At 45.0% G+C, this 17,292-nt stretch overlaps 4 protein-coding genes and 1 non-coding gene across 5 annotated transcripts; 2 read left to right on the forward strand and 3 right to left on the reverse strand.

The window, feature by feature from the left end:
• Positions 1 to 407: 407 nt before the first annotated feature.
• Positions 408 to 1,232, reverse strand: Pmar_PMAR019217 (FK506-binding protein 2-2 precursor, putative). The gene is made up of 5 exons (XM_002780270.1): positions 1,085 to 1,232; positions 890 to 1,040; positions 766 to 845; positions 545 to 719; positions 408 to 495 (listed from the first exon to the last, which is right to left on the reverse strand). Exons 1-5 carry the CDS (start codon positions 1,213 to 1,215, stop codon positions 451 to 453), a joined length of 582 nt encoding a protein of 193 aa, XP_002780316.1. The 5' UTR covers positions 1,216 to 1,232; the 3' UTR covers positions 408 to 450.
• Positions 1,233 to 2,617: 1,385 nt separating this feature from the next.
• Pmar_PMAR019218 (26S protease regulatory subunit S10B, putative) lies at positions 2,618 to 4,518 on the reverse strand (the record flags this gene model as incomplete). Its single annotated transcript, XM_002780271.1, has 11 exons — positions 2,618 to 2,748; positions 2,808 to 2,894; positions 2,946 to 3,048; positions 3,099 to 3,170; positions 3,263 to 3,421; positions 3,475 to 3,577; positions 3,621 to 3,743; positions 3,796 to 3,862; positions 3,907 to 4,028; positions 4,244 to 4,361; positions 4,407 to 4,518. The coding sequence occupies 11 exons, from the start codon at positions 4,516 to 4,518 to the stop codon at positions 2,618 to 2,620; spliced, it is 1,197 nt and encodes a 398-aa protein (XP_002780317.1).
• Positions 4,519 to 6,138: 1,620 nt separating this feature from the next.
• Pmar_PMAR019219 (autophagy 8i, putative) lies at positions 6,139 to 7,225 on the forward strand (the record flags this gene model as incomplete). The annotated part of the gene is made up of 4 exons (XM_002780272.1): positions 6,139 to 6,218; positions 6,268 to 6,378; positions 6,954 to 7,072; positions 7,125 to 7,225. The coding sequence occupies 4 exons, from the start codon at positions 6,139 to 6,141 to the stop codon at positions 7,223 to 7,225; spliced, it is 411 nt and encodes a 136-aa protein (XP_002780318.1).
• A 7,490-nt stretch (positions 7,226 to 14,715) lies between these two features.
• Positions 14,716 to 14,787, forward strand: Pmar_PMAR019220. The gene has a single exon. It is a non-coding gene; the product is annotated as a tRNA-His (tRNA).
• Positions 14,788 to 15,191: 404 nt separating this feature from the next.
• On the reverse strand, positions 15,192 to 15,476 carry Pmar_PMAR019221 (hypothetical protein; the record flags this gene model as incomplete). The annotated part of the gene is made up of 3 exons (XM_002780273.1): positions 15,192 to 15,261; positions 15,306 to 15,386; positions 15,436 to 15,476. 3 exons carry the CDS (start codon positions 15,474 to 15,476, stop codon positions 15,192 to 15,194), a joined length of 192 nt encoding a protein of 63 aa, XP_002780319.1.
• Between the last annotated feature and the right edge of the window lie 1,816 nt (positions 15,477 to 17,292).

Below are 17,292 nucleotides of genomic sequence, written 5' to 3' on the forward strand. Positions count from 1 at the left end.
TGGGAGCCATCACAGCGTGCAGGATTAGCAACGGCGCTCAGTTGATATACTCCATATAACTAGGGCCACATGCCAATTCATCCGTATCTAATTTCACCAGCAGGTAGCCTCTCGTCTAGTAATGCATTCCAGATGCGAATCACAAGACTCGCACATGAGATTCACCAAGTGGGATGAGCTGCATCCGCATTTGACCATTCGCAGGTTAATCATGCGAACAGCTGTGGCGTGCAAGCCGCTCTTAACGACGAAGTGAGTACAATGAGGAAAATTATTCTGGCTACGAGGATCATTATTGGCAATCTGTATCAGTTCATATATTGCGGTTTTGTGTTTACGAAAATGGTCGGATGTGTCCATTGAGCCGGATGAACATGTAGTGTGTAGAAAACACAAGTAATTCCCACCAACGAAAAGGCTGCTATCATGAGACTAAACTGAATCTTTGTCTTAAAGGTCATCTTCTACTCCTTCCTCGACGAGATCCTCGCCACCCTGCAAGCGACTCGTCATGCAATCACACGCATGCCCATTATTCCCTCACTTTGCCATCTTTGTCCTCTTCCTTCTCCTCGCTATCAAATAGGGGGTCCATGTCATCCTCGTCGTCCTCGTCCAGAATGTCGTCATTATCATCGGCGTTGATAGAGATCAACTCAACATCGAAAACGAGAGTGGCGTTGCCGGGAATCTTAGGAGGAGATCCACTCTGGCCGTACCTTCCTCGCGACATGCATCATACATAAGAGCGATATGAATACTCACCCGAGATCAGCTGGTATGGTCAAACGTCTCTGCTCACCAGGACACATACCGAGGATGCCCAGGTCCCAGCCTTTAATGACCTTAACCGAAAATTGTTGACGAGACTGAAGCCAAGGGAGCTTACCATGCCTTGCCCGAGAGTGAGCTTGAAAGGCTCCTTCCTATCACGACTACTGTCGAACTTCTCAGCGGTGGCTCTCAACCAGCCTGTGTAGTGAACTGCTACAGCGTCCCCGTCTTTGGCAGGCTCATCACAGGGCGTTTCCGCTCGGCGTCTGGGTGACACTGATGGCATCCAAGCGAATCGGGTGTCACTTACTTGACGCCAATGCGGAGACTATCACTCGGAGGGAGATCTGGGCGAGGCTTTGGTGCGACATCCTCATCGGTCTTGCATAGGGCCCCCATAACAACAGCAGTGATGGCAACGACGCCGCGGTAGATCAGCATGTCGTGGTGCTGGGTAGAAAAAAAAACTACCGAATCGGAATTTTACTCAACTTTCGCGGAAGAGAGCATGCCCCTCGAGCATTCATTTCGAGTCCAAGGCGTCAAGGCTCGTTATTGCCCCGGGGTTTGGGGAACAACCGAGTTGGAGCCATGTTTGGTATGAATAGGCGAGAGGGCGGTTGAACAGAGTCTTGTGTACGCGTGCAGAAACGTGTTGGCACGCACGCGCAGGGTCAGCGAGCGTTAGCCTTCCCGTTATTAGTAGCAGTGCTTCGTTGAGCTCGGCCTCAGTGACCATCGAGGGCGTAATTGTCATGGACGGACATTTCGTCCTGTCGAACGGTTGCATCACAGTTGAAAAGGCTGGAGGAGTTGCGGAGGTGATGCGAGACCCTCTTTCGCTGGAATAAGAGTAAATACACCACTAGTACTGGCATCGCTGTTCGTTTCGAGTCGTCAGAGACAGGTGCTCACTTATTGACGTAAGAAATCAATGCAATGATCTTTTGTATAGTAACGAGAGAAAAGGCTCCAATGAGCTGTAACGGATGAGTTGGTATTACTGACTACGATGAGCCTCTGGGAGAGTCGTCCTCACGTGTGCTATTTTCCCAATAAGATAGGCTCACGATTGCCACAGAAGTAGTAGACAATCCATTACCATGATTCTTGCAAACACATATGATATCAGAGCGGCTTTGTATAGTGCGTTTTGCGTTTACTGCACCGAGCCATCGGGAAAGCTCATTCGTTGCAGGCAGGCTTTCTCCAAAAACATGACATCGATCGCTCCGCTGGCGCGCATAGGTTAAGCGTACGACGTTAAGTACACGTGCCTCCATTGGAAGATTATTGAACAGATTATCAGTTTATGATGTTGATAGTCGCTCTATTGTAGTTAGCGTCACTATCATTTCCTAGTGGTTAACTCGGTAGATAACGACACTCTCGAATTAGCACTGGGAAGACCCGACCTTGTGCCAAGTGACACCACAATGTGGATTGAAGTAAGGAGGCACAGAAACTACTACTGCACTGATGAGGCCTCCGTGACGAGAGCCAAGGTAAGGCTAGAGTCGCAATTCGTGACGATCATGATTTACGAGTTCAGAGTGGTCTAGTCGTTAGTAACGCAGAGCGACATCCTCTAAGACTCAAGTTCGAACCCTTGTAAAAACATTTAGAATCCTTTTTTCACTGATTTATCCGAACCATGCCACCCCACGAACAGTCTACTGTAGTTTCGACAGCGCGTTTTGGTTCAGTCAACTGTCTTCCACTGTCTCGATATTCCTATAGCTTGGTTCAGTCGCGTAGTGTGCGATTCAGGATCGGACTCAAGAACTCAATAAAACCGTATCGAAACACATTTCCAGTTCAACCGTCTCCACAATAGTGGTATTTATACTTTCTCATAGTCCAGCTTGCCCTCGAGCTTCTTGCTTTCCGATAACTTCCGTACAGCCTTCATGAAATCTTCCTCAATAACATAATCACGTTCGGCCCTGATGGCAAACATACCCGCCTCCGTACCTAATCCATCAGCAGCATCAACAACGACGAGGCTCCGTGAAACCAACCAGCAGTCGTACATATATTCCGCAGATCCGCGCCGTTGAAGCCATCGGAGAGCTTCGATAAGGCGTCGTAGTCAATCTCACCGTGCTTGGCGAGCTTACCTGAACGATTCCAAACCACAGTGGTTCGGAGCAGTTCTATACTGCACTTACTGGCATGAATCTTTAAGATATCAATTCGAGCTGTTTCGTTGGGGAGTGGTATCTCAATTTTACGATCAAGACGGCCGGGACGCAGAAGAGCAGGATCGAGAACCTGAACGCGCATGCCATTTGAAAAGGGAAAGGTAGGCATAGCAGTAGTACGTCAGGACGATTAGTGGCCATAATGATCTTCACAGCCCCAAGGTCATCGAATCCATCCAGTTGATTCAACAGCTGAACGAAAAACAATAAAACACGTCAAAGATTCTCGTATAGTTACTAGGCGTGATACGCGATATTCATATAGTTATGGCTTGTCCACTTACCTCCATAAGAGTTCGCTGAATCTCTCTATCAGCACTTGTTCCCTGACCGAATCTCTTCCCACCAATGGCATCAATTTCGTCCATAAAAATGATACATGGCTGATGTTCCTTAGCGTAACCAAACATCTCACGAATCACACGTGCGGACTCGCCAATGTACTGATAGAAAAAGAGGAAAATTATATTCCATTTCTATCCAATATACCAACTACCTTGTCCACAATAGCCGAGGCCACCACCTTGATAAAACTCGCCGTCATGTTATGAGCCATCGCTCGAGCCAACAGCGTTTTCCCAGTACCCGGGGGACCGTATCTGTCGCATTGTAGTAGGCGCATACTTCCCTTAAAATTAGTACAGTAAAACTCCTTTTGGTGTATTAATCCCAACCCTTTTGAAAAGCTCAGGGTTGGTGAGGGGTAATTCAACAACTTCTCTCATCGCTCTAATTTGTTCATTGAGGCCGCCAACTTCAGAATATCTACGTCATAAAAAGCTACTACTGATCAACCCATTTTCCTAATAACTAATACCGCACTTCACCCGGATCCTCGCTGAGCATACTGAAAACCAGAGGATCGACCTCCCTCGGCATCGCCTCTGAAACGGAAACTTTCGACCCGATAATAAGAAGACCCGCGTACTCATAATAGTAAGAGTAGTAATATCGAGAGCCACTCGAGTGCCTGTGGTCAGCTTGGCCGCATCCAATCGCTGCTTGCAGGTCACCACATATCGGGGACCGCTGGATGCCTTTACAATGAATCTAAGTTAACAACACTGCCTCTACCAACTATCTCTCGTTAGTTGGGAGAGGAATGGTATTGGTCGCTTTCTCAAAGCAAAACCCCGTCATCAAATGTGAGAGAAGCGCTCATAAAACTACACTTTAAAGCCAACGGGTGATATCCAGATCAGTTCACCTTACCCTAGTATAAAAATATGAGATGTACACAACTACCTACATACCCCTACTACTACCTCTCCTCATCTAGCTGCTTTAGAACCTCGCCGACTATCTGTCCGACACTCTGGAGAGCCTTCAAATGGTCCTCCGACGTCTCGAAGTCATTTTCAACTTCCTTGATTTGTTCCCGAACTGAATGGTCTCTGCCCATACCTCCTCCCTACTACCCCTTATTACGTTCTTTGCATCTGGCCTCGCGCTCTCTATGCTCCTTTACTTTACTAATATAACTATTAATGGCCTGCTCTCGGGGGTTCGACGTCGTAGCAACTGCAGCAGCAGCACTCATAATGATAAAATAATACACACTGTCATTCATTTTATACCGTAAATGCCTCAACTCAACCGGAATTGAACTATCCGAGCCTTTGGCAACCGAATGGTAGACAGCATTCACTATGCATCCGAATTCCTCATGTGGGAGACCATCGAAGTGAAGCAGCGGGCTGCCATCTGAACTATATATCTTTAGCAAAAGATATGCTACCGGCCCATTGACAAATTGTTTTCGATTTTCTAAAGCTATCCCGTTACGGTGCGGCCAAAGAACAAGCCTAGTCGCGAGAAATCGCTTCTTACCACACCTTCGTTTTTCGAGAAAATCATCGTCTTTATCGGTGGTATCGCTGTTTGGTATGCTGATTTACTGGGGACATCGGAGAGATGATAAAAACGAGGCCAAGGGGGTCTTGCCTGACTCACAGGTTCCTCTGTGGATAGTGGCAGGTGGGAGAGCATCATACACCTCAACAACCTTGCTGATACAACTCCAGATGTAGCTGACATGATGTAATGGGCAAATAGTGAGTGCTCATACCAAAACATGCTGGCATCTCTGCAATATTGGCATATCTCCACGCATTCACAGAGTGACATTGTTACGGTATGATGATATTAGGCTCGTCGTAGCAAAAGAGGATCATAAGGCGACGAAGATGTAGCCACAGTGTAGTCCTCTGAATGATGTGCGTTTTGGGATTATTTCACCGACGATTATATGCATGATGTCGCTGATAACGGTACGACTATGGTTTTGGCTCTTGTACTCCATGATTAATAGAGATGGTGAATTGGAGATTTCTGGAAATCTGCTGAAGAGCCTTATTGTAGTTTGGGAGGAAATACTATGATTGATGATAAAGGTTGATTGCCCCTGCTATTACAATACGGTATTGTTCACGGCGTGTTCGCCTTGTTGACAGGTTCCTCTGTGGATAGTGGTAGGTGGAAGAGCATCATACACCTCAACAACAACCTCCTCCTCCTCCTCCTCCTGATCTCTGATACGACTCCAGAATCTGGAGTCCAGATGTAGCTGACATGATCTAATGGGCAAATAGTGAGTGCTCATACCAAAACATGCTGGCATCTCTGCAATATTGGCATATCTCCGCGCCTTCACGGAGTGACATGACACTAGCAAACTCATATGTGGATACTACTATGCAGTTATGAGTGGTGTAGAAGCGAACTCGTTTCAGATCTTCTGAATTCATTCTCTAACGCGTGTGTACATACAGCTACACTACGGCAACACAACGCCTTGGTGGTCCTCGGAAGAGAATTCGTGTGACGAAGATAATGGGCCGGTTTCACAAGGATACTTGAATATCTGTTTAGGTAGGGTCGGCTCTACCTTAATAAAATTTAAGGAGTACTTAAGTTGCTCCTTAAGTACGCATGTTGTGAAATACTTCTCGTCAATACTTAAGTATATGCACAGAAACTTAAGGCGCCTTAAGTATTCCTAAACTTAAGGCGCCTTTTAAGGCGTTACTTAAGTTTAAGGCGCAATTTGCTCCTATGAAACAGGGCCAATATGCTTCGACTTGTCGTGGGCGAGCGCTTAGTTTAATGGCGCGCGGTAATATCGATCTCCCTTCCACTCCCCTGTAGTTGAACTCTCGCAATGCCGTCTAACTCCACCCCCATGCAAGATTCCATCCCTTTTGATCGGAGGCTAGCCGAGGCCCGACGCATACTACAGAAGTGAGAAGGCATATCTTTGCGCACTCGGAAGATTTTCTCACCACCTCAGGTATCCCGACAGAGTACCTGTGATAGTGGAGAAGGCTGAGCGCTCAGACCTTCCTGAGATCGAGAAAAAGAAATTCCTCGTCCCGGGAACTATGCTGTGTGGGGAGTTCAAGTAAGCTACGAAAATTGGCTTTTTTCGTGCGACATGTCCATACCTCCACACAGTGAAAACCACATTTAAGGGCTGGAAACCGAAACTCCATTGCACACGATAACTCCTGAATAGTCCACACATCTATCCATCTCTCTCTGTCCCCTTGTGCCACTGTTACCATGGACAAAGACCAGCAGCACCAGGAATGGTTGATATCTCTTCATAAAACATACAGTATGTTTTCGTGTCGTTCATGACACTTCGCGTAGTTGAAACCTGCACCCTGCAATACACTGTTGTTGTGTCTCTGAATGCCTTGCGGCGTAGTTACGCTTCTTTTCAGAAGTGGATCGTGGGACAGCACAGTGTAAATCTGCATCGTCGAATCTGCCGTCCGAAATTGATTTTCCTCCCCGTGAATGTGATTTCTTCACCCACTAAATTGATCGCTTCAACCACCGATAAGATTTCTTAAAAATATAAAAGCCTTCTTAGAATTTAAAAACTTCCCGTAAGTTGTTCAGTAAGTACTGTTTTGAAACTCAGTCCTCGACCTCAGTTCATCCAAGTCCATTGCCTTGATGAATTTTCAGGTATATAGTACACAAGCACATCACACAAGCTGTTGAGAATGGCCATGAACGGGGAATTCAGGGAATCTCTGCTGAGCAAACCATCTATTTATTCGTTAAGAAGAGAACCCCACGGACGGGTGAATCTGATCGATTCTAGAAGAGCCGTCGTGTTTGAAATAATGAAATTAGGTTCGATGATGTCGGAGTTGTACGATGCTCATAAGGACGAGGATGGCTTCCTTTATCTCACCTATTCAGCTGAGAACACTTTAGGGGGCAGGGCTGTGTGAAGCGGCGGAGGAGTGGTATGACTACATTTACCCATAATGCTCTTATAATGTTGTTTTACATTGCATGCTGTTGAAATTGCTGAAGTCTGGGCCTAAGACTGTGAAATAGTTGTCAGTTCTGAGTGGTATGGGAGGGAGTCTTGGTGTAATAAGGAATAATTGCTGTGATGGGGTGGGTGATGTTATAACCACCTGCCGACTCGGGTTCGATTCTTCGATGGGGCATCGGCCTTCTATTGCTGGTTTATTTTTCAACGTTATTATCACCCATGCGGCGTCTAAGTACTATTAATGTAAACTAATAACGGTTTGGTTGTAGTATATCGGAGTTTCACCACCCTAGTGATATGAAAAACAGTAGTGAAAAACATATTTCACGACTACTGCATATCACCGCGAATATCGCGCTTCTCACCGAGTTTTACGCCACTTCACGTAAAACGGGTCGTGAAACTCCATTAAATGGGAACTCAATCTCAAACAAGCTCGTTACTTGGTTATGATTGCTATATCATCCAGGAGTTATATGCGAGGACCGTCGCTGTAGTTTTATCACCACCGAACCATCGTAGTTGTCAGTAGCTCTTGTATTATGTACAGCAGCATGATAGAGCGACACTATCAAAAGTCAATAACATTACTATACTGTAGTAATATATGCTAATTTCATTATAAAATTAACAATGATGATGATAACAATAGGTAGCGATGTGCCCTATGGAGAGAATATCACTTCTTGTGTTGTCTGATCTCTTCAACTAAGCCATCTCGTATAGCGACTGTTTTCTGTGAAAAATTCAATCCTTTTTAGACGGATCGAATCTTGATTACAATTTAGTAGAAACACTTCATAATTTTCATTCGACGGTTTGGAAGTTTTGGCCTGCCTTGTTAACTTGATGGAGTTTCACGACTCGTTTCACGTGAACTGGTGTAAAACTCGGTGAAAAACACGATATTCACACTACGCAGTAGTCGTGAAATATCTTTTTCACTAGTGTTTTTCATATCACTAGGGTGGTGAAACTCCAATGTAATCGTGATGAATGTCATCACCCAATTGTTGTTCTGTTTTCACTATTTTTATGAGGATTCGACCCGGACTATATCGGAGCTCCATCAATACAGGCTTATTGCGCAGAGCTGTCCCTGGAATGCACGTACTACTAATAATACTAAGCGGTTTGCAACGCGCCGGTTCAGGGTTCTTCAATTCGGACTTTCACATCGTGGTGGCAGAAATGGGTAGATGGTAGCAACCCTGAGGATTGGACCAGGAAGGCTACTGCTAACTTTCTGCGCTCTCAGAAAGTAGTGGGAATAGTGGTTTTCTTCTCTGCTGAGTCCTGTACTTGACCTCATAAGCTCTGTTGCTGCACTAGGTGTAGTGCGGAGTTACGTCTTGTCAGATCGATCCGTATATACTAGAGCAAGCAGATCTTGAGAACTGGAGGCGATGGTAATAAGATGAGCTGGTTTTGGAAAGGTTCTGTGGACTTGTGGAACACAGCTCAACACGGAAGATGTCCGTATTACGTAGGAGTTCTGGATGTATTAGCAGAAAAATCACAGCCTAGCTTAGTAGTGGGACAGCTGGATAATGGGAGAACGCAAATGGGACTGCCAGTTATGTTGAATACTGCACTTGCTCGGTGATATAATGGAGTTTCATTAGTGATATGAAAAAAGCACTAGTGAAAAACATATTTTATGACTACTGCATTCGGCGAATATCGGGTTTTTCACAGAGTATCACGCCACTTCACGTAAAACGGGTCGTGAAACTCCAATAATTATAAACATATTATCTTTTCATGGTAATACAATGTTTGTTATCAAAATCAATATTGGTAGTATATACTGCCCTTAGTCCATATATAAAATTAAGTTCTGTTACTTATTGGAGTTTCATATGAAGTAGCGTAATACTCTGTGAAAAACTCGATTTTCACATCACGGGTGAAACTCCAATATTATCAATAACGTTAAAGTCAGCGATTAGAAAGTTGATTCATCACCTCTCTATGTTGTGTCAAATTTTCGGTCGTCCACGTATGCGAGTAGTAGTTTTGTAGATCTTTTCAATCTCAAGTTCAACAAGCGGAAGAACAAATCAGATACATGAAATTTGATTTTCGACGAGTGAAAGGAGTTTTTCACGAAATGAAAGTTCAAATTCGAAATGAAAGTTCTAATTCGTAAATGAAATTTATGAATTCGGAAACGCAAGTTCAAATTTCGACCAATGAAAGGTGTAGAACGATCTTGAGCTTCCACATCTGGTTGTGAGAGAAATTATATAGTCGGTATACCGCATTGGTGACTATCACCGATGACCGTAACTATGTGTGAACTTTTTAAGTAGATGATTATGTTATTGTTGGTGTCGGTCAGGTTTATGACAGAGGTTCAATATTTCGCGGGTGATAGAGAGAAAGTCTCTTTGAAGGAACGTATAGAAAAAGCACGGGAGCTAGCTGCGACCAAGCATCAGGTGGAGTTGATAGTTGTTAACACAGTGGGTATTTTGTTGTATAGCAGGCCAAGTTGGACAAGCTCAGGAGACACTATCCACTTGGGGAATGAGGTCATGTGCACTTCGACAATGTTTCTGAGGAGGTTCTGGTTTGGGTTTTAAATGCCTCTGCTGGGAATCGAACCTGGGTCCTCGTCGATGACCCAGTTCGCATGTTTAACACGGTGTTGTGGTAGGTTCTCTGTTGACGGTAGCGGTAGAAAGCCGAAACTTTCATACTAGTGTACATTGACGATGTATGGAGAGTAGTGTTTCAAGGGGTATTCTAGTCGGTAGTTGAGGCATTCATACGGTCGTGTTCCGACTGGGTATGTCGTAGCCTACAGCATTGCGTCAATGGGACTTCTTTTAGAAAGTGATCAGGTTGGTATAGGGTAGTTGGTTCAGTATTTGGATCTATGTTTGTTTTTTTCAGCTGGTAATTTCTAATTATAGAAGTTCACATAAGAATTCAGGTAAAAATGTACAAAAACCAATGAGAATTTACCAAAATTACCTCAGAATTTTACATTGTCACCAACACATATAGTTGACCATGTGCATATTTCCCCCCACACTGTATGAACTTGTAGTCTTTTTCCATCATCATTTCTCACACGCGACGATATCGGCCTTAACGACACCAGTTCCTACTTCTCCAGCTGAGTCGAGATATGCGGAAGTTACGGTATCATCAGTTCTAGTGTTGCTTGCAGCGGTCATCGTTTCTACTGCCTGTTTTTACACACTATTTCGCATAGGGCGCGCTGCATGGCCAAGGGATATTCATATGGTAGTAGTGACAACTGTGTGGGAATATATGTTTGATTTTCTCAACTGAGCTAGGGGGTTTCCTCACGCCTCGGGGTGGAAGTATGCGAAAACCAACGACGGTTTTCTGCGAACTCCTCATAAGATGGGGTTGAACATGTGCATATTTTCGCTCCGCACTGAGTGGTGATGCTTCGGTGGTTTGTCGATTTAGGGAAATTCTGAGGGGACGTTAGTAGTCGCGAGTTGCGATTCTTGTGGAAGAGAACAATACGTTCCTGGGCGGGGCTCAGCAGTAGTAGGCTTCACGTGTTTTGGATGCGGACGGCCGAATCCGTTACCATGGGTAGGCTATCATGCGGAAGGGCGCAGGTTCGATCCCTACAGGTGGCATCTGAACCGGATGATCAGGGGAGACCTTTGATGGAATACGATTTTATTCGTGTGAATGATACATTCTATAGGGTTGACAATGAGCATGAACACCGTGATGATTTAACCCGGGTAAAACCGTCCGTAAACACATGTCAATACCCCCCATGTCTGAGGTGATACCAATAACACCGATCGTGGTTGGTCGAAGGTCCAGTGTGGACACCCAAGCGGAGGAAGAAGAGGAAGTACCGGTCTGCACTATATGCATGGTAGACGTCAATCTGGTGGGCATTCAAGTTGATTGAGATAACACCCCTTAAAATGAGGAAAATTTGTGTTATTTTTTTTGCATATAAAAATGTGGACTGTGGGATTCGATCCTGCGGCCTATTTCGAGATGGGGGGGGGAGTGAATCGCCGTGACAGAGTATATTTTGGTATATAGTACTTCACCGATTTCCGATTGTCTCCCTTCTTTTTTGTCTTTTCTCATCCAATTGGGGAATAGCAGGACGTGTAAGCCGTTACTGGGATTCGAACCTGGATCACAGGGGTTTGTAAAGCGGCCCGCTTCCATTAGGCTATTACTTTTCTATATGCTTTACGTGTTTCAGGATGCTCCTGGTAACTCTGTCGTCCTCCCTTGTGCTCACGGTGGGATGTGTATCAGCTGTATCACCGCTATAAAACGGTCAGGTCGGTCCCTTCATACTATCCACTATGTATGTTGTTTTTTCATGCAAATGCATTAAATTTAATTTCTGGCTATATAATCTCTCAACATGATGAATGTATTTTTTATAATAAGTATACACTGGGAGTTTGGTTGGCCGCATCAAACTCCCGATAGATCAATTAGTATAGTACTTGTATGCTATGCTTCAGACCATCCGTATTGCCCGCAGTGTCGAGAATCAATACACAGGGCTGTTCGCCTCGATGAAATCAACAACAGAATTGCCAAGTAAAACGAGGGGATGTTCTTATTTGGTTGGTAAGATTCAAAATATGTCGATATTTGTAATATCTTCAGCAGTGTTGGAATATATATGTTCGCTTTCTTCAGCTGAGCTCAGGAGTTCCCTTCACTAACTATAGTAGAAGTTTACATATAATTTCGGGTGAAAATGTGGAGGAATCAAGGAAAAATTTTTTCCCAAGTTTTCTCAGAATTTCCGTTTCCTCACTAATTATAGTAGCCGTTTACATACAAATTCGGGTAGAAATGTACAGAAATTAATGAGATTTTTCCCAAGTTTTCTCAGAATCCTCGTTTTGTTACCGACATATATATAAGAACATATGCAAATTTTCCCACACTGCTCTTCAGAGGCATCGAAATACAACTACCTCCCGGGCGAGCGCGATAGCTTCATGTCATGACATCATCTGTTATCATTGGTTGTCTCTTATACTTGAATGTTGAGTTAATTCTGTGGGGTCGTTGAGAAATTCCATGCAGAGAAAAATGGGAAAAATGAGTTTTTTGGCGATTTTCGCTCAAATTTTGGTAAAATGGGAAATGGGAGGGTTTCTCAGTGACTTGCGATTAATTTCGATTTTTCGATTGCTAAAATACGGTGTATGATACGGGGGGTTCGAATGAACTCTATAATAAACCCTTTCGAGTAAGGAGTGGTTGTCTGATATTTTTTCATACATATATCAGGTCTGATTCTACTGCATGGTCCGTAGCTATACTCCTATATTGTCGTTTGTCCGCCTTGTTGAAGGAGGAGTGGTTCACGGGAGCAGAAATAAAACCCTATTATAGATATGTTCCACATGGCGCGGCTTGGGCGAGATTTCCTAGTTTTATCGAAGGTGTTTATTTCAATTCCATGGCGAATAGAGTAGCAAATTCTCAAAGAAGTCTATCGTCCACTAAAAGGTCGGTGAGTAGTATTGCTACGGCTACTGATGTCGCCCCGTTGACGCAGCTTTATGATCTTCAGAAAAGGAGGAGACAGCGCGCGAGGTAGGTATAGGTGGCAAGACGTAGAGCAAAATTGAGGCTGATTCAAAGAATGAACAAAATTTCGAACAAAATTTTGAATTTCGTGGAAGCGTTGGAGTGTAAAGCTCCGTGAAAAACAGCATTGGAGTATCACGACCGCCAGAAACGGTACAGTTTTCACTTTTTTCTTACTTTCCTTTTGATTTACTCGTAGTATCCCTGTTCTCATCAGTCAAGCGTTGATCAGATGGATAAGTGGCAGAAAAAATAGGAGTATAGCTGCTCTTAATTTTCTCATAATATAAAATGATAGACGTCAATATATGGTTTATATCTATACAGTGTTTCATCATATATACATGTGGAAAGCATAAGCTCATCGAAGGCGAACATGACTGACATCTCGTGCTACCTTCAGAGACAACCAGCGTCGTATGGTGCCCGTTAACGGCGATTATTCATACTACCCAGCCAGTGAGTACAGCGGAGCGACGCCTCCCGGCTTTGTCGTTACTTCACGTTCTTCATATGCTCCTGTACGTGCACTTCTCTTATCCTCGTAAGTTTACATATTTGATGTGTAGGTTCTAACACCGAGTCCAAGTTCCCGTTCGGAAAGGCGCAGTGTGTAAGTCGGGGCAGTGCATGTGCTGAATCATAAGGAACTTGCCATTCTCCTGAGCGAATCCGATTTTTTTTCGACAAGGACAGCGCCTCTCTGAAATTGAAGCAATCGATAGCCAATCACACAGTAGATAGTTTTTGAAGAGGAAAGAGATGATACTTATAACCGCTTCGTAGACAAGAATTTTCCCATATTTCCTCAGAAATTCCGCAATTGTCGTCATCAAGTGCAGTTCAGCATGTGCATATTCCAACTCGTTTATCGTCCCTAGATACTCCCCCAGTCCGTCCCGGCCCTGTGGTGCTTCCAAGAGTAGGAGTGCCTCTACCACCTCCTGAAATATCTGGAAGATACTATTATAGCCCGCCAGAGGTGCCAAAGATACTCCTATGTGCGCACAGCGAAGATTTTTGTATTCAGGAGTTCATTACACCTCCACCACCACCACCATTTTACGTGAAGTCAACTTCGTCTCCCTTCCCGAAGTCCGTATCGGATCCACTGACAAACTTTGACGTTTCTGACGACGTCTTCGATGAGCCCGAAATATCTCGAGTTCGATCGAGTATTAGTGACAAGTGTCTAGCCCACCGGAAGTGGTAAACTCCACTCATTGTGCGTCGCACACTATTACTATTTCTACCCGTAATCAACCCATTCAAGTATTGATATGTACCGAACCAGTCGGCAGTTTGTTATTGTTGTTCCTAGTAGTGCACGTATATGATTGTGTTCAAGATGATCAGCGCTTGTATCTTTTATCCAAAGTAAAGCCTATCCTCACTTGAAGTGTTACTATTTCCCTCGCCTGTGTATTGAGGCGTAGCTACTACTAATGATATTAGTGTCTCCACGAGTAGTTTTGTTGGGTTGCGAGTTCCTCTGAGAGTGACAGTCTGTAAATCAGCGGGCTGCTCGTCACAACTGCCAAGAAGAATCCGAACACACAATGAGAATATGTCACGACTACGAACTAAATATTGTTTCACTATGTAAGAGAAAATTGCGTTATTATTGAAAATTCGAAGCATATTAGTATAGTCGCGATGTCTGAGAAGGCTGCCGATGTCCGACCGGTTGGTTGTTTAGATGGCGTTAAACTGATGGGTCTCTCGTCGGGGTGTCTCTGCCCACATGCACAGAGTTAGGGATCCGCAAGGATATTGCTCTGAGCGACGGAGTAGCATCGATAAACTGTGAGTAATATACGGGGTGTGTAGAAGCACCCCTGAACGCTTTAATATTAAGTCGCTATCGTCTAGTGGTTAGGACGTCACGTTGTGGCCGTGACAACCCCGGTTCAAATCCGGGTAGTGACTTTTCTCTTACAAATGTGAATGAAGATATTCATATTTCTCTCACTGCCCCTCCTGATGAGGGGGGCAGTGAGAGATATCTTCGCCCCATCTGTGACGAAGATCACACCTTCACCATGAACAATGCCATGGTATCTGGGGATGAGACTACCAAGTACGCTCATAGCTTCACCACACCTCCGTACAAGGGAGAGCTTGTCAGTTCATGGAACGAGTTCGGTTTCAGAGGGGAAGATACGTCATAAAATTCCACCTTGTTATAGTCCCCCCCCTTATGAAGGAACTAAGCCTCGACGCCATCAACTCCCCTCTCTTCAGCTCTCTTCAGCTCTCATCACGACGCAACAATACAAGACCGATGAAGTTGGAAGCATTGAAGGGGGCGTTGGTTACCACTCATCATCAACTTACGTACCAAATCGCAGACTCCTCATTCGCTTCTTCTCAGCTTCAGTGTCGGCAGTAACCAAGCCGAACCTGGACAATCATCTTCCCCTTCACCACCGTCTCTGCACTATCACCTCTGTGCTCTTTCAAGCTTCCTCGCAGTCTCCTCATCAAGATCCTCAATTCCTTTAGCGCCGTTCCCAAACCTCTCAGATCTACGTAGGCACATCGCCACCACCAAGTGACTGTACATGGAAATCCCACCGAGCCTTTCTTTTCGCTTGCTCGCTCTCTTTATTAGCCATACCAAATCGTAGTGCTCGATCTAGTTTCTTATCTTCAACCGTTTCCGTTCCAAATCTGTTGTATCCAATCTCTTGGATTGGATACAACAGATTTGAGTAGCACTTGCGTAGCACCGCGCAAATCTTTCCGGAGTACTTCACGTTTGGCCTGCTTCAGCCTCCGTTCTTTCTGCAATACAAGTGATCCTACCAGTAAGTCCCATTCAAATCCGCGCATATTCCCTGTGTATAATAAGGGATAATACAGCGGAAGTTTATCATCTTACGCCCGTAGTAAGTGCAGGAGTAAGTGCACAATCGGACAATGCAGACATATTCTTCCGAGAGACCTGCCCGAGCGGCGTCAGAAGCGGCACTAGTAGAAATGACTGTCTTCGTTGTATTCTGAGACACAGAAGCACCCTCAGATTTCTTAGTCGTGGTGACGATCTTCCTAGACGAACCTTAAACCCATCGAACCACAAGAAGCACATGCGAGCCCTTGAAGAAGTGTCTTTGCTCCATCCGCGTTAAGAGCACCTCCCTCCTCAGCATGAGCGGTATTATACTCGATCAAGCAGGATATAAGTACATATTTACGACCAATAACCCTGACCGGATATCTCGGCTTTGAGTGGGAATAATATAGAAGTGTGAGGGGTATTGGCAAACCCCGAGAATCCTCTAGGGAAATCTCACTGCCACTATGACTGTCCCTGTCGAACGCAGACGGACGCTAAGACTGACTAGTGGCTCGGAGATGGTCAACTATAAAATCATTACAGCGAAAGCAAAGATCGAGGCACCGTTCCTTTCTGTGTAAACGGTTATCTCCTGAACCGCGTATCTAGAGATAGATGTACTAGTACTGGCAGGCGATGACAGGTGTCTCCAATACTGTTAGAACGCTACCATAATCTTTTTTGTGCGTCTAGGACGAGCAGGAGACCACCAGTAGAATAGAATGGTGATACAATCTTTTCAGAAACAATGCTTGTAGCACCATGGATAGGACCAGCATTGTTCTCAGGAGGATTCAATCAGAAAGAAGACTCGTCTCAGTAATTCCCATTGAGCCCCTCCCCATCCGCTACTGGACTCCAGTAACTGGAGTCCTTTATCCTTGCATATATCCTGCAGACCTTTCAGCGGGGTATTTATCTCGTCCATCAGCGCTACTTGACGGCTGGCTGGACAAAGCTGAGTAACTGCGAAGTTGGGGGGACAATAGTTCATCTTGAAAATCTTACGGCTCCTCAACGGTTTTCATTTTTTTCTCACTACGGTAAATTTGTGAGTTGACTAGACATGAAGGCGTTCGGATAAATTTATCGGTGAAGCATCTGACCAGTTATAGCCATTAAATTATGCGGCACAGCCGAGAGCCGACACGACTCGTGAGCGCAAGTGATGGGGAATCCGGCGCTCTTGAGCTACTTGTATCTTTTGAACAGTTCCGAGATGTGGCATATCGGCCCCTAAAAGAGCGGACTCAGTCTAAATAACAGCGATATTGACTTATTGATTCGTCGAAATTGGTGTTCGTTCGGTCGTGTGGAGCTTCCCATCTCATGAGCCTGCGCGATTGCAGGCGTATCTTGGAGTGGCATAGCCGCCCCGCTCGGAGAAATTCACTGTACCGAAGCGTATCTTGAGGTGGCATAGCCGCCCCAACTGGAGGAAGTTCATTGTAGGGAAGCGTACCTTGAGGTGGCATAGCCGCCCCAACTGGAGAAGCTGATCGTGTCAGGGCGTATCTTGCGGTGGCATAGCTGCCCCACCCGGAGAAATTCATTGTACCGAAGCGTATCTTGCGGTGGCATACCCGCCCCACCCG

The sequence above is a fragment of the Perkinsus marinus genome (genome assembly GCF_000006405.1).
Source record: "Perkinsus marinus ATCC 50983 genomic scaffold scf_1104296944428, whole genome shotgun sequence".
Taxonomy (NCBI): domain Eukaryota; phylum Perkinsozoa; order Perkinsida; family Perkinsidae; genus Perkinsus; species Perkinsus marinus.